A 22705-nucleotide genomic window follows, 5' to 3' on the forward strand; every position below is an offset into this window, starting at 1 on the left:
ATTTTAAATTGTAATGAATTAGATTCTAAGTAGGAAATGTTTCAAAGTTTGATTTATCATTAATATTTTTTAACAAAGTAAAATTCTATTAAATTTACAAATATCGAAAAAAATCTCTTATAATAATTTATTTATCTTCCTGTCATATTAAAATTTTGAAGTATTGTCACTTTTTTTATTTGTTTTTGACAATTAAATTAAAAATTATGAACAATTATACTGACATACATCACTTGTAATTTAAGACATGAATAAATCTGCGTTATATAGCAGCGTTTCTCAACATATAAGTCGCGTAATTTTTTTTGTTGGTAGCACAATGACAGCTGTCACCTTGTGTCAAAGCAAGAAAGTGGTGATATACTCTTAGCAATTTGGTTGCAGTACAACTAAATGTTGATAAATGCTGCCATATAGTAAGAGAAACCTTGTAACTTATACTAAATACAATATAAAGTATTAATATTTTAAAGTATTGTCACTTTTTTCATTAATTTTTGTGAGATTCAAATAAAAAAAAATTGTAATTATACTTATGTACATCAGTTGTAATTTAAGACATAAATAAATCTGTGTTATATAGCAACATATAAGTCGCTTTAAATTTTTAGTTGGTAGCAAAATGACAGCTGTCACCTTGTGTCAAAGCTGATATACTCTTAGCAAGTTGGTTGCAGTACAACTAAATATTGATAAATGCTGCAATATAGTAAGGGAAACTTTGTATCTTATACTAAATATAATATAAAGTATTAATATTTTAAAGTATTGTCACTTTTTTCATTAAGTTTTGTGACATTCAAATAAAAAGATTTTAATTATACATGAGTTGTAATTTAAGAAATGAATAAATGCATTCTAATCTGTTTTATATAGCAGTTTCTCAAAATATAAGTAGCGTTAAATATTTAGTTGGTAGCAAAATGACAGCTGTCACCTTGTGTCAAAGTAAGAGAGTGGTGATATACTCTTAGCAATTTGGTTGCAGTACAACTAAATGTTGAGAAACTTTGCCATATAGTAAAGGAAACCTTGTAACTTATACTAAATATAATATAAAGTATTATTATTTTTGAATGTTATCACTTTTTTTAAATAATTTTTTGATTTTTTTGACATTGAATTAAAAAATTGTAATTATACTTATATACATCAGTTGTAATTTAAGAAATGGATAAATCTGTATTATATAGCAGCGTTTTTCAACATATGGGACGTGTTAACTTATTAATGACAGTTGTCACTTAGTGTCAAAGGTGATATACTCTTAGAAATTTGGTTGCAGTACAACTAAATGTTAAGAAACGCTACTTTACAGTAAGAGAAGCCTTGTAACATATACTAAATATAATAAGAAGAAGGATGATTGGATTTCTGTAATGGAGTTTAATTTCTTAAGAGAGAAACGTTGAAGCGGTGATTCGGTGCGGAGGACAAAGTTTTCGGGGATCTCGAGCGTTGAAACTTATGCTATAACTTTATTTCAATTTCGGACGTAAATGAAGATGTATCACGGATGGAGCCATTACTACCAGCAGCAAGCATCCAAGCGACTTCGGATTGTTTCGCGTGCTTTATCTCTCCGGTTCCAAACCAACCGATGGTTCGCCAATAATTTTTCTTGGGGCGAAAGAAAAGAAGGTTGTTTCCTCAACCTGCTCTTAGTTCTTGAAGAGAGGGCACAGGTAAGATTAACAGGACTCAAATGGGCCGCTTCTCACGATGTGTTAGACCTCGGTAGGGCCGTAATTGCCGTTAGTGTTAGCTGAGGGGGTGGGACTGTAGAGAAAGAGTAGTAGTAGTAGTAGGAGGAGGAGGATGAAGGGCCGGTGTTTGCCTTGCCACCCTATCCTCGCGCCGAATCCGATCGCTAAATCCACTCGACACAAATTGGCCCGTAAATTGAATACCGGAGACAATAAATCAGCCCCTGGAATCGTAACGCACTCTCTGCCGCTTTTTGTGTGAGTTATGTTTAAGTGGATTTATTTTATGGATTAGGTTTTTGTGCTAATGAATTAAGCGATTTGTTCGGCAGCATTCCGCGCGGCGACTTTATTTAGTACACAGGATTATCCAGGATGGTGGCACGAGATGCCTCCGACCTTCCAATCCTCCCCCATCTCCCCATTCAATCCAACCCCTCGCGCTCCGTCTCTATCATCCTATAACAGATTTTTGTTATGCATCTTCCTGCTACAGCGCATTTCTTCCAAGGCAACCAAAAAGAAAAAGGTTTTTTTTTGGGGCCAAACTTTGCATACAACAACAAATCGCGCTTCACGTACGTACACATTTTATGAAAGATAACAAACATTATGAAATTCTGGAAGATATACATACATATATATATATTAATTCCACAGCACAGTTTCGGTTCGTATGACCTCGAGCTGAATCGAATAATAATCCAGTGCTGCTGAGTTTTTAGATTATAATGTTATCAGTTATTATCACATAATGCATATAGCAACAGCAAACATTATTGTATCATCTTTCATTAAACGTTGCCTACTCACTCACTCTCTCTCACATGCACTCTTCATTATTATTATTATTATTTTCAATTCTTTTTCGCCCTGCAGCAAATATAATCATGAACTCATCAATATCATCATTTTCCCACAAAACTCACATGCTCCATATTTTTTTGTTGTTGTTTTTTGTTTGCTTTGACTCTCAATTTATATACACTTGCAACGATTTAATATTTATTGGACAAATGTTGTCCACTTGCATATTCAATACATCAAAATCGCATGTTTTTTTCGTTTCTATTTTGATTTTCAATTTGTAAATTTCTTATGTTCTAATATTTAACTTGCATTTGTGATGCACAAAACAAACATGCTTTTTTTTGTATATTTTGATTTCGTTTCTTAATTTACAAATTTGTTATGTTCTTATAATAGAAGAAAATTTGATTAAACTTACATTTCTCATGAAAACACAAACATGTTTTTATACTTTAACTCTCAATTTAGACATTTGTGCTTTACGATTTGTAGAAGGAATTTAGTAAAATTGTACGAAAGTGCTCATTTTTGTAATAAAAATGTAATGAATTTAATTTGTAATTAACATCTTGACTTCTAGTTTATAAAATTTGTTAAAAATATCCCAATTTATTTCCAATTTGGAACATTGTACAAAATTAGCATATTCTTCATTTCTATTTTCAATTTATATATTTTTATTTCATTTGTTAATTTACAAATTTCTTATGGTTTTATAATAGAAGAAATTAGATTAAACTTGCATTTAGCGATGAACAAAACAGCAATGTTTAATTCTAAATTTACATATTTTTGAATGCTTTGTAATAACTTTGCAAAAAACATCTAATTTTTGTAATAAAAATGTAATTTCAATTCACATTTTGACTTCTAACTTACAAAATTGCAATGTATAATATTCCCATGTTGTTTATCAGACATTTTTCATTGTTTTAATATTTGTAGAATAAATGTGATAAATTTGCATTAAAAACACCTAATTTTTATAAAAAAATGTAATGAATTTCATTTGTTATTTACATTTTGATTCTCAATTTAAACGTTTTTCAATGCTTTAATATTTGTATCAATAATTGTAGTAATTTTGCACAAATCTTCTAATTTTTGTAATATAAATGTAATTAAATTTTTCACTTCCAATTTACAAAATTTGTATTTGCAAATGGATACAATTCTCATGTTTTTTTTTAATTCCAATTTATATTTTGATTCTCAATTTAAACATTTTTCAATGCTTTAATGTTTGTAGCAATAATTGTAATAATTTTGCACAAATCTTCTAATATTTGTAATAAAAATGGAATAAACTTCATTTGTAATTCAATTTTTCACTTCCAATTTACAAAATTTGTATTTGCAAATGGATAAAATTCTCATGTTTTTTTTTTAATTCCAATTTATATTTTGATTCTCAATTTAAACATTTTTCAATGCTTTAATATTTGTATCAATAATTGTAATAATTTTGCACAAATCTTCTAATTTTTGTAATAAAAATGTAATGAACTTCATATGTAATTCAATTTTTCATTTCCAATTTATTTGGACACAGAAATTTGTATTTCAATTCCCATGTAATTTCGATTATTAATTGACAAATTTATAAAATTCAAACATGTAAAGTTTTGTAACAAAATTTTCAATATTTGTTGAATAATTGTTATTAATTTGCTGTCACGTTTTAGTTTTTTTTTGTTCTCAATTTATAAATTTACAAATATTCTAAATGTATAAAAATGAACTTGCATATGCAATTATATGAATTACATTCAGTTGCTTATATTAATTTATGTCGGTCACGATAAGATTTCAGATCGCCTCAGCACATTTCGCAATCATTGCTTAGACCCACAATTCGCGTTGCTTCTGTTTCTCTTCCTCCTCTTCTCCTGTCTTTTTTTAATTTCTTTCGAATAGCCGCATTCATCTCACGTCGTTCATCGCACTTGCACAAAACCCGCGTTTGTCCTAATGCAACAATCATATCTTTATATAACATACACTTATTTGGTTTTTTAAGAAAATTGTAATATAAACATTGTATGCATTTTCTTTTTTTGAAATTCCCATTTTCTTGTCTAACTGCAGATAATTTTGAGATGTTCAGTATCCGTTCTAAATACAAGAATTCCTCGTTTGAAGCCGGACTAATCGAAGACTTTAATAATAAGACAGAAACAATAAGATACTTGATTGTATAGAGAGTAAAAAACGTTGATTTGTGTATAAAACATTAACTTAAAGTTGAATTTAGTTCGGTTTCAAACAGTCCGGGCTATTGGAAGAACTCGCACTATACGAGGTATTGCTGTATTTGTATTATTATTGTTTCAAATGATATAATGACTTAAAATGTCATTTCGGACAAGGAAATATTATGTTCAATTTAATTTTAATTTCAGTATTTCTCATAATTGTTTGCTTCATGCTCAATCAAATTATCATGTAAATTAACCAGTTTGAATTTCATTGAGTTCGCTCGAAGCAATACGAAAAGACTTTAATGAAATGCAGTGGAAATTAGTCATTTTAATGCTTATAACATTTAACAAAACAAACAGGAATTGCAGTCTTACCTCTATTAGCGTTGTTACTTTGATATCATAGCTTAGATATAACGAAGTGCACAATTTCAAGCAAAGTAGAAGAAAATATCATCTAAGACTTAGATATAAAGGTGACTCAATTAATAGGTTTTGATAATGTTGATGAAAAGTTTGTTAGAAATGCAAAATATAATGGTTTTTCAGTGGATGATTTAGAAAAGCGAAAACAAAGATGATAAAGACAGAATCAAAGAAGTTTTTACCGAAAAAATGTTAACAACCAAAGAGTTTTTCTTATATTTTTTAACAAAGTAACGTGCCTTTTTTTACCTCTGAAAACGAAATCTCGTCTAACAAACATTCTTTAATCGAGGTATGATTGTAATGAGTAATAACGAAATCGTTTTTGCATATGTTTAACAGGAAGCAACGGTAAGCGTCAGCGCATATTTCTATGGGAAATGCAACAAAAAAAATGTAGTGAAGAAGAGTTTTTGGGTAAATGAATAGGCAAATTTCAATGCGGTTTCCAATCCCAAAAAGCAGCTGACGAATTCAAAGGGTCGACGGTCACTTAAACCCTTTCTGACTATTTAACAAAAGGCGCATTGAATTTCGGATATTGCTAATGTGGTGAGAAACCGTAGATAAAATTCCACAGAAAAAAAAAAGATTTTAATATAACATTTTGTATTTTTCTTAAAAAAATTTCTATAAATTTTGTTATATACTATACATTGTTAAGTGTTAATCAAGTCATCAGAACTATTAATTTTTTGGATTACAAACTGAAGATTTATAGTTAAAATTTAGTTGGTATACAGTAGAACGTCACATAGTGCGGTTAATCGGTTCCAGTTTGTTTGAAATCGGACTAATCGAGAAAATAAACACATATTGTTAAATGTTAATCAAATCTTCGGAGCTATAAAATATTTGGTTTATAAACTGTATATAGCATAACTCGCATAGTGAGGGTAATCGATTCCGAATTATTTTAAACCGGACTAATCGAGGAAGTAAACACATATTGTTAAGTGTTAATCAAGTCTTTAAAGCTATTAAGTATTTGGTTTATAAACTGTAGATTTATAGCTAAAATATAGTTAGAATACAGTAGTACTACGCATAGTACGTGTAATCAATTCCGGACTGTTTGAAATCGGACTAATCCAGGAAGGAAACACATATTGTTAAGTGTTAATCAACTATTCAAAGCTACTAAGTATTTGGTTTATAAATTGGATTCATAGCTAAAATGTACTTAATATACAGTACTACCTCGCATCAATTTCGGATTGTTTGAAACCGTACTAATTGAGGGAGTAATATTGTTAAGTGTTAATCAAGTCCTTAGTACTATATCGCATTATACTACCTCGCATAGTGCGGATAATCAGTTCCGGACTGATTGAAATCGGACTAATCGAGGAAGTAAATATATATTGTTAAGTGTTAATCAAGTCTTTAGACCTTTTAAGTATTTCGTTTATAAATTAGATTTATAGTTAAAATGTACTTAATATACAGTACTACTTCGAATAGTGCGGGTAATCAATTCCGGACTGTTTGAAACCGTACTAATCAAGGAAGTAAACACATATTTTTAAATGTTAATCAAGTCTTCAGAACTATTAAGCATTTAGTTTACAAACTGAATATTTATAGTAAAATATAGTTGGTTTCCATACGATTAATAATAATATACATTCATTGGTTGGACTGTTTGAATCAAGGAAGTCAACACATTTTGTTAAGTGTTAATCAAATCTTCAGAGCTATTACGCATTTAGTTTATAAACTACATTTATAGCTAAAATGTACTTATTACCTCTCATAGTGCGGGTAAACGGTTCCGTACTATTTGAAACCGAACTAATCAAGGAAGTAAATACATATTGTTAAGTGTTAATAAAGTTAGAGATATTAAGTCTTTAGTTTATGAGCTGTAGATTATAGCTAGAATGTAAATATAATTCCGAAGTGTTTGAAACCGGACTAATCGAGGAATTTTATAAAGTGAAAAATTTATCGTGAGTAAAAAAATATAATTGGATGCACTAATTTTTGTAATTTTATTTATTTTTTGTCAATTAAAATTTAGTTTATTTTGAAATTATCAAACCGGACTGATTGAAGCGGCACTATACGAGGCTGTGCTTTTATAATCAATGTACATATATATTTTTTTACTTAATTTCAAACTGAATGTGACGTTTTTTCATGTTAAATATACTTATATGAATGCGATATATTATATAGGAGATGATTACATGCTATTATATAAATATCGAGTTGAGTGTGTACTAATTCATGTATATGCGATGGACATTTTCAGCGTTAAAAATAGTTTAGTAAATAATAATAATATAAATGATTGCATACACATAGAGCGTATATAAATATGATTACATCTAAAATATTAGTACTACTTTAAGGTAATGAGAAACGGTCGAAGGAGTGGACAAATTATTTGTCAATAATACACACGTACGTTATAATTTATTATTGCGTTCTTAGCGTTTACCAACAACGAGCACTTCCATTCTTTCTTCCTCCGCGCGCGCAACGAACGCACACACAAATATCCTCAATATTTAATTAGCTGATCAATAGTTCAAATTATTCTCGAAGAATAATAAAAATCTACAACAACGTAATTTCTAAATGTTAATTATATTTAAATTTTCTGCAATTATAAATATTTTGGTTATTCATAAGTTTAAACTTACGAATAGTTAAGGAATACTTATAGAGGATAAAACTTGAAGTGGTGACCAATTCATCATACTTTTTGTCAACAATATCTTACTTTATTGCTAAGAGAAACAAAAATGTATTAAAAAATCATTAAATTTTGTTTTCGTGCATTTCTAATGCTTATAATCAATAATTTTCTCTTAGTCTATAAATAACAATAAAACTTGAAACGGAAGACTATAATTATATGAATGTATATTATTATTAATCGTATGGAAATATATATATGGAAAAAAAGAGTTCCGAAACACTCTTGTATATCAATCAAAATCGCTACCTGCAGTTGACCCTAATCACCCAAAAATAACTTCTAGCATTTCAAAGAGACCGGACTTGCTTTTCTTTCTTTCCTCCTTCTTCGGCTTGAATAAAAGAGAGCTAAAACATTTTTGTCAGTCCGACTGAAATAGTCGCATTTAAACATCTTTGCTTCAAACGCAATGCGGAAGGGACCACGAGTGTGGGGCCTTGTCTTTGTACCTTTAATTTTGCGCGGCACACTGGATTTTTTTGAAAAATAATTGAATTAATTATATTTTTAAATTTTTGTGGTAAACCGATTGAAAATCTGCAGCTGCAGCTGATTTTTGGAGACAGTTCGCAGAGATTCGTGTTTTCTTTACCATATAAGGCAATTTAGACAACAATCGCTTATTTTTTCATTTCTCTCTTATCAAGTGTGCCAAACGCACTTTTCATGCCCAAATAAGGATTGTTTAAACGTTCGCAGGTGATTCATGGTAACACCCAAATAAGGCGATTTTAAAACAATTTTTATGCTTTTTTTATCAAGTGTGCCAAACGCACTTTCATGCCCAAATAAGGATTGTTTAAACGTTCGCAGGTGATTCATGGTAACACCCAAATAAGGCGATTTTTAAAACAATTTTTATGCTTTTTTTATCAAACGCTCAAATCTTTCGTTTGGCATTTGGCGATGTGATTTGCAGCTGCAACTAAGTTTTTATTACTCTCTTATCTTGTGTTCGAAACTCACTCATTTTATAGCCCAATAAGTTTGGTATAAACGATCAAATCGGCTGTGATACGTCGTGTCTCAAACATACTGTGAATCTCGTCATGATCTACTTAACTGGTAGAAGGGCCCACGACAAACTTAATGAGACATAGGTTTTTGTAGTAAACAGTGGACAAGTAAGCTGAGCATAACAAGGGAGGAAGGATCATGGTAGGCTACGCCAATGTTCAAACGCAATTTGCATACGAAAAAATATAATATGTAATATTACGATGATAACACTTGAAAAGATTAGTTTGGCGGTTTCGTGTGATACGATAGAAATATATATATATATAATTTGTAATATGCGGTGTTGTAGTACGGCCGCAAAACAGGAAGATAACAAAAGATAAATGCGTCAATATGGCGAAGACATTTCGTGAGATTTTTCCATTTTTCGCCACTGCGGTTCAATAAGATAACGAAGGAAATGATATAAAAGACATTTTGGATTTGCGGTCTGACCGCAAACGCTCGTTGTTGATAAAACTTCTTCCACTGAATGTTATAATAATAAATACATTTTGATTATATGACATTCATTTACAATTTGAAGGTATAAGATTTTTATGTATTTGAGTTGTAAAGGGTGTCCCAAAATTAAAGCAATATTCGAATTTGCCGCCATTAGTACAGTAAAGTGTCAAATTGTTTTTTTTTGGGGTTGCCAACAGTTTACTGCACAAATGGCGGTAAATTCAAATCTTGCGTTAATTTTGGGACACCCTTTACAAATTTTACTAATTTTAATCATTTGTAATGAAAGTTTTACAAAATATTATATTTTATACCAAAAATAAAATAATTTGCGGAAAAGAGTTAACTTTCTAACAAAAATATCTCATTTTTGGCAATTCTTTCATTTAGTAAGAGAAATAAACAATTTTACGAAGTAATCGATCTATTTAGTAAGAAAAATATGTAAACACAAATGTTCCAATTATAGAAAATATTTTAATTAGTAACAAAAATTTATTGAATTTTCGAACTTTTAAAACAAATTCTTATTAACATATGTATATATTTCAATTAGTAACAAAAATGTCTTGTAACAAATTCATTTTTCAATCTTTTTTTTTATTTTGTAACTAATTATAAGACTTTTAGAATATTAAACACATAGAACATATAAAAATAAGAATTTCTATACATTTTTTTTTAAATATTGCACAAAAATTTCAAATTAAAAAAAAAAAGTTTTAATAGGTAAAAATCAATTGATAATAATAAATCTAACAAAAAATTATTGAATTTTCAATTTTTTTAAAGAAAAACTGAATTTTCGAACTTTTAAAACAAATTCTTATTAACATATGTATATATTTCAATTAGTAACAAAAATGTCTTGTTTTGGTAACAAATTCATTTTTCAATCTTTTTTTTAAATTTTGTAACTAATTATGAGACTTTTAGAAAATTAAACACATGGAACATATAAAAATAACAATTTCTATACAATTTTTTTTAATTCTGCACAATAATTTCAAATAAAAAAAAATGTGTTAATAGGTAAAAATCAATTGATATTTACATTTTTTTAAACAAAAACTTATTAACTTATGAATATATTTCAATTGGTAACAAAAATGTCTCGATTTTCGCGATATTTCCAATTGGAAACAAAAACGTCTTAAATTTGGTAACAATTTCAATTTTTGAATCTTTTTTTTTTAATTTGGTAATTAAAAATGAAAGTTTTATAAAATTAGCCACTTAGAAAATGTAAAAATAACAAGAACATATCTTTCTGTACAATTTTCTTTAAAATTCCGAATCTCTTTTTCAAACAAAATCTTAGTAACAAAAATGTCTCGATTTTGGCAATATTTTAAATTGGTAATAAAAATGTCTTAATTTGGTAACTTAATTTTTTTAATCTTTTTTTTTAATTTGGTAACAAAATTGAGACTTTTAAAATATTAAACATTTAGGAAATATAAAAATAACAAGATTTATTTTTTTTTTTTAAATTTTAATTGGTAAAAATCGATAATAATTAATCTCAATACAAGAAAATATATAAATTCCGCCGTTCTTAAGCAACGAAGCAATTATCAATAAAACGAGCTAATAATTATATGACTCAATTCAAAACTATTAGAAAATAGTAATTGATGTAAACTAAAAGAATAATTTTAATTATATATTTAATAATAAATACAAGAATGCAATTAACGTCAGATGTACTTCGTTGACTTTTACCACAACCTTGTTATTATTACATTGTTTGTTTTAGTCGTGTCTAATTGTATTACAGTAATCTTAATTGAGGAAATGTCTAGATGAAAATACAAGAGTGTTAAATACGAACAACGATGCATCAAATTTGCTGACGACGAAAAATTATAAATTAAAATTCGTCCGCTCACTCACATATATAAATCTCACTTCTTTTATATATGCATTTATTTGTTTATTTCGCGCTTGGCATTGAGAACGAAAACAAAGAATCCTGACCCATCCAATTAAATTTTAAATTAAGAACGGTCGACCCAAAAAAAAAACGCGATATAACACGAATTTATTTAAAGAAAAATATGTACGAAAAAAAAAGTGGAATAAAGATAAGATTGATTAGAAATTGAGTTGTTTAAGAGGTGAAAGGATGAAATTTCTGTTTCACATTTATCTCTTTAGGACAATAATCATTCGTAGACTGTGATTAATTAGCGTTAATGGCAGACGGGTCACGGAACGCACGATACGGAAAGGAATCTTTTTTTTTTTATATAAACGAATATGAAAAGTATGAAGCGAAATCGGGGATCAACGATGAATGGCCTTAACGTAATTGGAAGCAAGTGTCGTCTCACATGCAGATTGCATCCCATTACTTAGATGTATTCATAGAAAATATGCAAATCTTCGGCTGTTGACTTCCAATTATCAATCACTAATTCCGCCAGTTGCAGTTTCTTTTTTTTTCATCATCGCCGATCCACGAATCTGCATAACATAAATAAATATCCGAGACGCCAACGTAGACTTTCCGAAATCCGTGGAGGAATTCCGATAAATACAAATAAAAAAAAAGTAACGAACGTTTAAACGTTTTGCAATGCACCGTATTATTTATTCCAACCTTAACATTTGAAACGTTACCGAATTCAATTGTCTTTCGAATCCAGTTTCGTTTTTGTTTAATTTTTCTTTGAAATTTTCTGTATCTTGATTTGTTTGGTTTTTTAAATCTAATCTTTGCAATTGCGGAATTTCTGGAATCTTGTTAATTGGTGAAGTAGTTTAAACCATTCGATTTTATACTTAAGAAACTTAATTCTAAAGGACATGCCGCGCGCTCGTTTCATTTATTTATTCAAATTTCAAGGCTCAGGTGATAACAGGCATTTTTTGCATAAAATAATGCTCGTTTATAAATTAAATGACAAACACTTAATAAATTACAATACAATTATCGTATAATGGATATGGTACATTTTCTCGTCGTTTTTTTTCCCTTTGCATTTGGAATTTATTTGCAATCGCATAATATTTCCTTGACTTGCATCATGCGAGCTTTTCCATGCGTTTTCACATTAAAGATTCTTTGTTTGTGAATCATCACTATTTAACATCTTTGTTTTTTTTTTGGTAATTTATTCATTTTTATTTGTTAAAATTAATTGTTTGAAACAATTGTTGTACATTAATTTGCTTAGTTTTATTACTCAAAAATAATATTTTGTTATAATCTATTAAGAAATCTATAACAATTTAAAATTTATTGATTGATATTTGTAAAATATTACATTTAATATTGAAAGCAACATTGAAATACAAAAAATGTAATATTTTTTAAAAAATAATTTTAAAAAATTCCATGATTTTTTATAGATTTTTAATGTTTTTATCGAAAGTTTGTATTAAAAATACATACAAATTCATAGTTTATTTATTCATTGTAAAATATTACATTTATTATTGAAAATACATATTTTTATATATTTCTACCACAAGTTAGTGTAGAAAGATATAACAAAAATACATGAAAATTTAGGATTTAAAAAAATACACAAAAATTCATAATTTAGTTAGTTTTTAAAAAAATATATTAAAAAAAAATGCATACAAATTCATGGTTTCTTAAATGTTTTTTTTAAAATATGCCACATTTTATATTCAAAATATATTTTTTTAAAATTTCTATCCAAAATTGGTTTTGAAAAATATTATTAAAAACAACATTCATAAAATTTAATACTTTTTAAAAATCATTTAAGAAACCATGATTTTTAATGTTTCTATCGAAAGTTTGTATTAAAAAATACATGAAAATTCATTTTTGATTAAAAGATTTTTTTAGAATGTTACATTTTAACACCTAACTCAATAATTTCGTAAGATGACGACTTTATAGACAAATGATTTTTAGAAAGTACCAACCTTCAGATGACGCCTGTCAAAATTTCATGGCAATCTGAGGTCTGGTTCATAATTTACAGTGGTTTTAGTGACGCTACTTTTATATTTTTCAAAACAATGATAAAATTTGATAAAACATTGCTTTTTGATGGGAAAAAATACGGTACAAGCAAATCAATGGCTTGATAAGTGTTATGGGGACTCTTCTCCGTCAAGACAAATGGTAAAGACGTGGTTTGCTGATTTTGAAGTCGGTCGTACACAAATGATGGTGGTCGCCCAAATTCAGAAATTGATGCAGAAAACATAAAAAAGTCTATAAAATGGTTTTGGCCTATCGTAAATTGATGTTGTGTGACACCCTGAAGATATCAGAAGACAATGCCTTTTTGCATGAACATTTGATCATGAGAAAGCTCTGTTCGAAATAGATACCGCGTTTAAGCTCGAAGTGAACCAAAAACAACGAGTTGATGATTCCGAACGCTGTTTGGAGCTGTTCAAGCAAAGATTTTTTCATGCGGTATGTAACAATGGATGAAACCTGGATCCACGAGTACACACCAGAGTCAAATCGGTCGACAGTTGAGTGGACAGCAAAGGGTGAAAGCCGTATTTTGAGGCCAAAGATAAATTGTTCTGCAAGAAAGGTATCGAAATGTTACAGAAGCGTTGGAATGAATGTATCAGTCTTGAATGAGACTATCCAAAGTTAGTATTCAAATCTATTAAAAATACAACTAAATTCATAGATTCTTCAAAAATATTACATTTATTATTAATAACATATTTTCTTAATGTTAATATTAAAAAATATATTAGAAAACTACATGAAAACTTTGTTTTGTTAGTGAATCAATATTGATTTAGTCAGCGTTTTAATCGTTTAATTTTTTGACAACCCCTTCGAAGCAATTTTCTGGGCGGAACCTCATCGAAATAATGGCTCAAAAATCGATCCACCACGACACATTTAACAAACTCGGTGATTATAGATATATTCGTTTTTTTTTCTTCCTTTGCTCCTTTTTGTCTATCCGAAGGCCTATTATTATCAGAAACATAGCTACAACGTTCAAATAAGGCTGACGAATTAATCGCAGCTTCGATTTGAAAAGCAAATGATAAAAGTACACGATATCAACTTAATCACCTTTGTAATTATTGCAATTATTCTTTCGTTTAACTATATAAGTAATTGTTACAAAAAAAACTTTGCTATTTATATTCAAGTTCAAGGTAACTTTAATAATTATTCTCATTCAAAACTGAAAAATTATCACTTTTATTATTTTTTTTTTGTTGTCTTTTGTAATTGTCTATTTTTCTTTACAGAAAGAAACTGTGGATGTATTATTTCTTTATCTGTTTTGAATTATATAAATTTTTGCTCATTTTTTTTTTCACTAACAAGAAAATTCCCATAGAATTTTCGAGCTGACCTTTGCACACGGAATTAATTACACCTTGGAGTCAAATTTCCACTTATCAGAATACTATAAGATATCCTACGTGTTCCAACATATGCAAACTAAAATATATCATAATTTCCTACATAAATAAAGAAACGCAAAATTTTACAACAAAACAACATTATGCTTATACATTTTTGTTTCTATTATACAAGTTTTGTTTATTAGAAACGGAATTATTCAATAGACTTAAATATTTAAAAAAAAAATAATTTTTCAAAATTTCTACATTTTTTTTTTGATAAATTTGAATATTTTGTGTTTGTATTACTATACTATATCAAAATCCCGACTGTGTCTTTAATTATTATAAATTTCTACAATAACATTTTTATGGTAGTCGGGATTTCGAGATAGTAGGGATTTTGATTGTCGGGATTATGGTAGTCGGGATTTTGACATAGTCAGGATTCCAAGCGTCGGGTAACTATCCACCGGGAAAGATTACCTAATTACCTAATGTCAACCGCGATCTTAAATTTACTCAATGTTCACATTGATAAACAGATTGTGAATGAAATTATAGGAAATAAAAAAAAATCATATTTCACAAAAATTACATACAATTTAATCACAACTATTCAAATAGTTGTAAAAACACATTTATATAATCAAATATTTACGCAAATAGCGTCGAAACTAACAAAAATATATGAAATTAAAATGTTTGTATTCCGTATTTTTTTTCATTGTTATGTACATATCAAAAGTTTACAAATAAAAATGGGTTTTTATTTTGTTTCAAATTATGCGATTCAATAAAATTAATGTACGGATGATGTCTGTCCGACAAATTCGTAGTTTGTGTTTCCTCAGATACATAAAATATGATTGCTTTTAAGCAAGCAAATATTATGACATCCGGAATATTAGTGAGAGTTTTAATAATGCCAATGATAAATGAATTTCGTGATGTTTATTAGTAAATCGATAACAAATTCAATATTTGTTTAGTCAGTAGAAAATGTATGCATATTCTTGATAATCAGATTTATTTTAAAACTTACAGTTTCCAATGTTATTGTAAAACATCAATGATAAATACATTTTATGATGTTATTTATGAATAATTAAAAAAGTAATCTTTTTATATCCCAAACCCGATAACCGAAAGACAAACTATTGAAATCTCGACGTTCGAAATCCCGACTATATCAAAATATCTACAATCATAATCTCGACTGTATCAGAATCTTGACAACCATAATCCCGACTATATCGAAAATTTTTACAATAACATTTTTAAATTATTTCGGAGCGTAGTCAACTTGTGCTACACTTTTATTATTAATAACAATAAATTATTATGAATTTATTTGATTTTGTTGAATTATCCATAATAAACCGTAACATTATGAAATAATCTCAAATACAATTAGATTATTAATTGTTATTATTTATTATTAATAACAATTTAAAAGTCACTACGCTCCGGAATAACTTAAAAATGTTATTGTAGACGTTTTCGAAAGTGTTATTATCATCGAAATGTTTCCTGAAAACAAAACAGCGTTTATATTTCGAATACAAGGAAGTTGTTATATTTGGATTGGAGGATGGATTGATGATACGGCCCAGTTTCACTCGATGTCATAGATGAATCGGTATGAAAAGATTCCGAACTGCTACTACTACTACTACCACTACTCATCGAACTAGAAATAGTTGATAGATGCTACTTAATTCCACGTGCTGTAACTAGGCTGACGGATTTCCACCTCATTAAAAAGTGTAACTCATATAAATGGATATTTCAATATTTATGAAGACCGATTACGCAACACTTTCGAACCATTCATATATCTCCAAATATACTTATTTAACACAAAAAAAAACAGAAGTTATTTCTTACAATTTAATTTAAGAAATTATATTTCTTTTAAAATTTTCATCTTATTATATGTTATACACCTATCGCTCATTTTACACGATACTTTATTTACACGTTTTCGCTTTTACACGATAAAAAAAATGTTGAAAATGAACTGGGTATGATTAAGTAGCATTCTGTTTGCCTTTAATATTTTGTTTGATTGAAATTGAACAAAAATCATAATTAACATATAACTAAAGTATATACAATTTTTTGCATACTTTTAGAATTACACGGTTTTACATTGAAAAAGTCACAATTTCGATTTACACGTTTCTATCAGGAATCTATCGCTCGTTTTACACGATACTTTATTTACACGTTTTCGCTTTTACACTATAAAAAAAATGTTGAAAATAAACTGGCTTTGATCAAGTAGAACATTTTGTTTGCATTTAATTGTTTTGTTCGATTTTTGTACCTTAAAAAAATGAACAAAAATCATAATTAACAAATAACTAAATTACGCGTTTTTTTTTCATACTTTTAGATTTTCACGGTTTTACATTGAAAAAGTTACAATTTCGATGTACACGTTTCTATCAGGAACCTATCGTTCGTTTTACACGATACTTTATTTACACGTTTTCGCTTTTACATGATAAAAACATGTTGAAAATATACTGGATATGATTAGGTACAACATTCTCTTTACCTTTAATTGTTTTGTTTGATTTTTGTACCTTAAAAAATTGAACAATAATCATAATTAACAAATAACTAAAGTATGTGTTTTTTTTGCATACTTTTAGATTTACACGGTTTTACATTGAAAAAGTTACAATTTCGATTTACACATTTCTATCAGAAATCTATCGCTCGTTTTACACGATACTTTATTTACACGTTTTCGCTTTTACACGATAAAAAAATGTTGAAAATGAACTGGCTATGATCAAGTAGAACATTCTGTTTGCCTTTAATATTTTTGTTTGATTTTTGTACCTTAAAAAATTGAACAAAAATCATAATTAACAAATAACTAAAGTATGCGTTTTTTTGCATACTTTTAGATTCTGACGGTTTTACATTGAAAAAATTATAATTTCGATTTACACATTTCTACCAGAAACCTATCGCTCATTTTACACGATACTTTATTTACACGTTTTCGCTATTACACGATAAAAAAAATGTTGAAAATGAACTGGAATCAAGTAGAACATTCTGTTTGCATTTAATTGTTTTGTTTGATTTTTGTACCTTAAAAAATTGAACAAAAATCATAATTAACAAATAACTAAAGTATGTGTTTTTTTTTGCATACATTTGGATTTACACGGTTTTACATTGAAAAAGTTACAATTTCGATTTATACGTTTCTATCAGGAACCTATCGCTCGTTTTACACGATACTTTATTTACACGTTTTCGCTTTTACACGATAGAAAAAAATGTTGAAAATGAACTGGCTCTGATCAAGTAGAACATTCTGTTTGCATTTAATTGTTTTGTTTGATTTTTGTACCTTAAAAAATTGAACAAAAATCATAATTAACAAATAACTAAAGTATGCGTTTTTTTTGCATACTTTTAGATTTTCACGGTTTTACATTGAACAAGTTACAATTTCGATTTACACGTTTCTACCAGGAACTGTATTTATACTTTAATTACTCAAAATTTAAATAGAAATTGGAACAAGTAAGTAATTTATGTAAACATTTTATAAAGTAAACAACAATAAAAATATGTATATTTTTATGCTAAAATTATGTTCATTACTACATATAAATATACATAACTTCTATTATATGACTATTATTGTGTTGATATGTATTTATGAATGTAATATATATTTATGACTAAATATATCAACTATTACTTAATTGAATCAATAAATTTATATTAATATTTGTTATTACAATAGTAACACTTTTTCCTACTATAATTTGTAAATTAATTTTAGTTGTTGTCAATGTCTTTTTTAACTGAAAGATATAATTTTTAGATGTCTGTAACATTTAGATACATATTAGTAATATTTAGTAATATTTAGTAATATTTAGTAATATTTAGTAATATTTAGTAATATTTAGTAATATTTAGTAATATTTAGTAATATTTAATAATATCTAGTTCACACAATGTACATAACTTAGTTTAAGTGAGGACTTGATTACAATTAATGAGATTTCTATAATTTGAGATTTCTTAACTAATACGAATCAAACATTCCAATACTACCAAGAAGGAAAACTAATAAACAAAAATGCAATTAATTGTGCTATTGTTTAAACTTTGAATATAATAAGTGATTATTATGTGATTAAAGATCTGCAAATAATGGATGATTTTGAAGTGAAATGATGAATGAAAGGCATGCAACCAAAAGCACAGTAGGTCTCGTTACAACTAATTGCATTTGATGTGTGTATAGAAATTAACGTGTAGATTTGATAGTTAGTAAATAACTGGATAAATGGAAAAGTGTGCGTGGGTGCTTGCGTATACACAGGGTGGAAATACTAGTGTCCTGCGTCTGCCTGTCACAGTGACAGTTGTCCGAGTGTGTGTGTGTGCGTGGTTAGAAATGAATGCATTATAATTGCGTAATTACGGAGTGTCACGTGTGCGAGGTGCGTGTATGATAATTACACAATATTGTAAGTGTGCGTGCGTGGCGCCAAGAGGTGCGCATGCGCGTAAACGGGTCCGTCCTCCGGAGTGCGGCGCGGCGCGACGGGCCCGATCTCTCCGACTGCGAAATAGTCAGACCCATGCACACACGCCGTGTGTAAACTCCGCGGTAACACACAGAGAGAGGACGAGAGGCAGATAGATACATACATATAGATATATATAGAGAGAGAGATAGAGTTATACAACATTCTGGCAGAGTGCAGCAGTGAGCGAGAGATAGTGTGTGCTGTTCGTCGAGTGTGATACCTAGTGATCATCAGTATAACTGAGCGCCAACCTCTTCGCAACGTTACGCGCGCCCGCTTCGGGTCCGACCTCGAGGATGATGACTTTGGCCGCCGTCGCCGTGGTGATTGTGCGTGTGATTAAATAAGTCTCCACGAAAAAAAAGAAAGAAAGAAAGGAAAAGAAAACAAAAAGTTCGTAGAGTGAGTGAAAGAGAGAGAGACGCACGCAGTTTATTATTGTTGTTTTCATTTGTTTTTCTTCCCGTTGTTGTTGTTGTTTGTTGTTGTTATTACTCTTGATTTCCTACCGTTCTTGTTGTTGTTACTGCATGCAGAGAGTACCGGTCTCGTTTAAATGCGCAACAACACTCTGAACTTTCTGCAGCCTTATCACTGACGCAGCAAACCGAACACATCGCCGATGACTTGTTGAACCTTCGCGCCTTCCCAAACGAAACAGAACGGAAAGACAACAAAATAAGATCAGCAGTAGCGCAAAAGTTGCCGCCATCGAGACACCTAGAGAGAAACAATAGATCGCTGAGCTAATTGAAGAGCCGCTGTTAATAATAATAATATTATTGTTGTTGTTGTTATCATCGTCGTCGTCGCAGTTGATACAGAGCAGCAGTTGAGAATTTCGCGTGCGTCGCATCCTCCCATGTTCGGTGTACGTAAGTGAATCTGTGGAAATTGCGCCGCGGAGAATATATTTAGCTGATCAAGTCTACACTACCGATTGTATAATACGTATATACGTACATACACACACCGAGACGACTCGAAGGAGGAGGTGGTGTAGCGTTTGTAGTAGTAGCCGCGCCGTGGTTCGTTCTGGTAGTAGTACTACTGGACACCTCATCTGACTTGCACTTGGGATATTGTTGATCGGAGTGAACGTGTGATTTCGTCGACGTTGTTACTATTGTTGTTGTTTTAGTTCCGCACACGGATTGTACAATTTGCGGAACACCGGTGATCATCGAAGAGGAGGCATCGTTTTGTTTTTGTTGTTGTTGTTCGTTGATGTTGTTGCCGTTGGTTCGGTTGTGCCGCGCTTGATTCAATATATTTGTTTATATGGACGCGAGGTACGGTGCGCCGACGTCTTCGACGACGACAACCTCGTCATCTCCGCCGTGGTCGGTGGTGCATAAGATGAACATTATGGAGCCGCTGTCCGAGCTGGACGGGTTCGAGCCTCAGACTCGCGCCCGCTCGAACACGTGGCCGCTTCCTAGGCCCGATAACTACGTGGAGCCGGGCGACGAGGCGGGCAACAAGTGTGCCGGATTGCCCGTCCCGACGCCCACCACCGTCGTGCCCACCAAAAAGAACTCGAGTCGTCGCAACGCCTGGGGCAACCTCAGCTACGCCGACCTGATCACACAGGCCATCACCTCTTCGCCGGACAAGAGGCTCACACTCTCGCAGATCTACGAGTGGATGGTGCAGAACGTGCCCTACTTCAAGGACAAGGGGGACAGCAACAGCTCCGCCGGCTGGAAGGTAACATCATTCATTCAGAAACCATTCGACGCGTGTTCATTCATTTCTTCCTTCATTCCTACCCATTCACCAACATCCCAACAAATCCAACAACTATTGCAATATTTCTATTAGAAAATCATACTACCATCATGAAATGTTACTTCTCAACAAGAAAATATCATCCAAACTTGCTACTAAAAGCAATATAATTAATAATATAAAATTGAAAGCATTTCCATTTAAACTGAATGATTACTATTGAAAAAAATAAATTAAAACATGATATAACGTTTTGTGGTCTTTTAAAAGTTGTTTGCATTTGCAATATATTTAAAAGATGATTACAAAATTTGATATTATAACACCAAAAAAAGCATTGAATTTCTAAAACCTCTAAAACTCAGTCATAAGATGTTCTCTATTAATTTGACTTTTTACTTAAACCAATATATTTTAAAAGATGTATAGAAAATTTAAATATTTGTATTACCAAAATCCATTATTTTACCCAAAAGAAACACTGTAATTTGTAAATGAATAATTTTATATTGAATAATAAAAGTTTTTTTTTTTAAATTAATATTAACATTTGATTAATTTTTTTTTAATAAATAACTTCAATCAAGTTTAATAATCATGTGTTAGTTAACTTGTAGAAAGATTCTTTTTCTGATCAAAGTTTTCTGCCTACTTTATAGCTTCAAGTAAATATTTTACTGCCATAAATCAGATATTGTAATTGACTGCTGAAATGCTATTTAGTATAAAGCAAACAAGCGATAAACTTTTTTTTTAATATATATATAAATGTAATATAAATAAGAGAATATATTTCATTTACAAAATGTGTATAAATACACAAAATCTTGTGATTTTTTGTTTGTTTAGTCATCGAATATCGGTGAGTCATCCGCTCAAAATGTTCTTACTGAATGAAATACCGAATGTTTTGTTTAGTCTAGTCTACAAATTACAAATAAAATAATAGTTTCAACAGTGTTACCTTGATTTGCATCTATGTTTACCGTTTTCAATTGAGACGTAGATCTTTATTGAATATAGTGATAATTCGAAAGTTGTTTTTTTTGTTGTTGTTGCACTAACAACAAGATTAATATATACAAAGTTAACTATCTAAATGACGCAAATTAAAAGCAATTCCTATAACTCTGATATAATATAAACAAACTATCACATTCTTGCGAATGAGAGTTTAACCTAATTTTATTGGATATATGTCATTCGATCAATGCTTTTTCTTATAAATTAAAATATATGGGCATCCTTCAGCTGAAGGATTTGGTGATATCATACGAAACATAAATTATTCGAAACTGTTGTGTATCTTTTCATTGCCCAATTTCTTTAACTAAAAAAAACGTATAGTCGAATGTTTGCGAATAATGGTAAACAACAAGAAAGTACTTAGCTCAAACAGTTGTTGTTTTTGTCAATCTCTTGTGTTTACAAACAAAACGAAAAAAAAATCAACGTCAAGGTCTAGAAATCACCGTAGTAAATAAATCATGGTTTTCTTACAAAGTTCAATTACCTTCTATATTTACATCATATTTTTCTAATACTACTGTATTTTAACAGTTTTTTAGTATAATAAATGTATTTTACTGCTATTTTTAACTGGTATGTTAAATGTTTTTTGTTGCATTAAATATATATTTATATTTTTAAATGGTTTATAGAAATACTCGATGAAATTTGATACAAAAAGAATAAAGCCTTTTGGTTGTTATAATGAGTACTATTCACCACATAGAAAAGTATCTAAGAATACTT

General features: G+C 29.5%; 1 protein-coding gene across 1 annotated transcript; it reads left to right on the plus strand.

The window, feature by feature from the left end:
• Positions 1 to 19667: 19667 nt before the first annotated feature.
• On the plus strand, positions 19668 to 21052 carry LOC108558636 (forkhead box protein O-like). The gene has a single exon (XM_017915619.1). It carries the CDS (start codon positions 20501 to 20503, stop codon positions 21041 to 21043), a length of 543 nt encoding a protein of 180 aa, XP_017771108.1. The 5' UTR covers positions 19668 to 20500; the 3' UTR covers positions 21044 to 21052.
• The last annotated feature ends 1653 nt before the right edge of the window (positions 21053 to 22705 follow it).

This window comes from Nicrophorus vespilloides, unplaced genomic scaffold (genome assembly GCF_001412225.1).
Source record: "Nicrophorus vespilloides isolate i.1.1-1 unplaced genomic scaffold, Nicve_v1.0, whole genome shotgun sequence".
NCBI classification, from domain to species: domain Eukaryota; kingdom Metazoa; phylum Arthropoda; class Insecta; order Coleoptera; family Silphidae; genus Nicrophorus; species Nicrophorus vespilloides.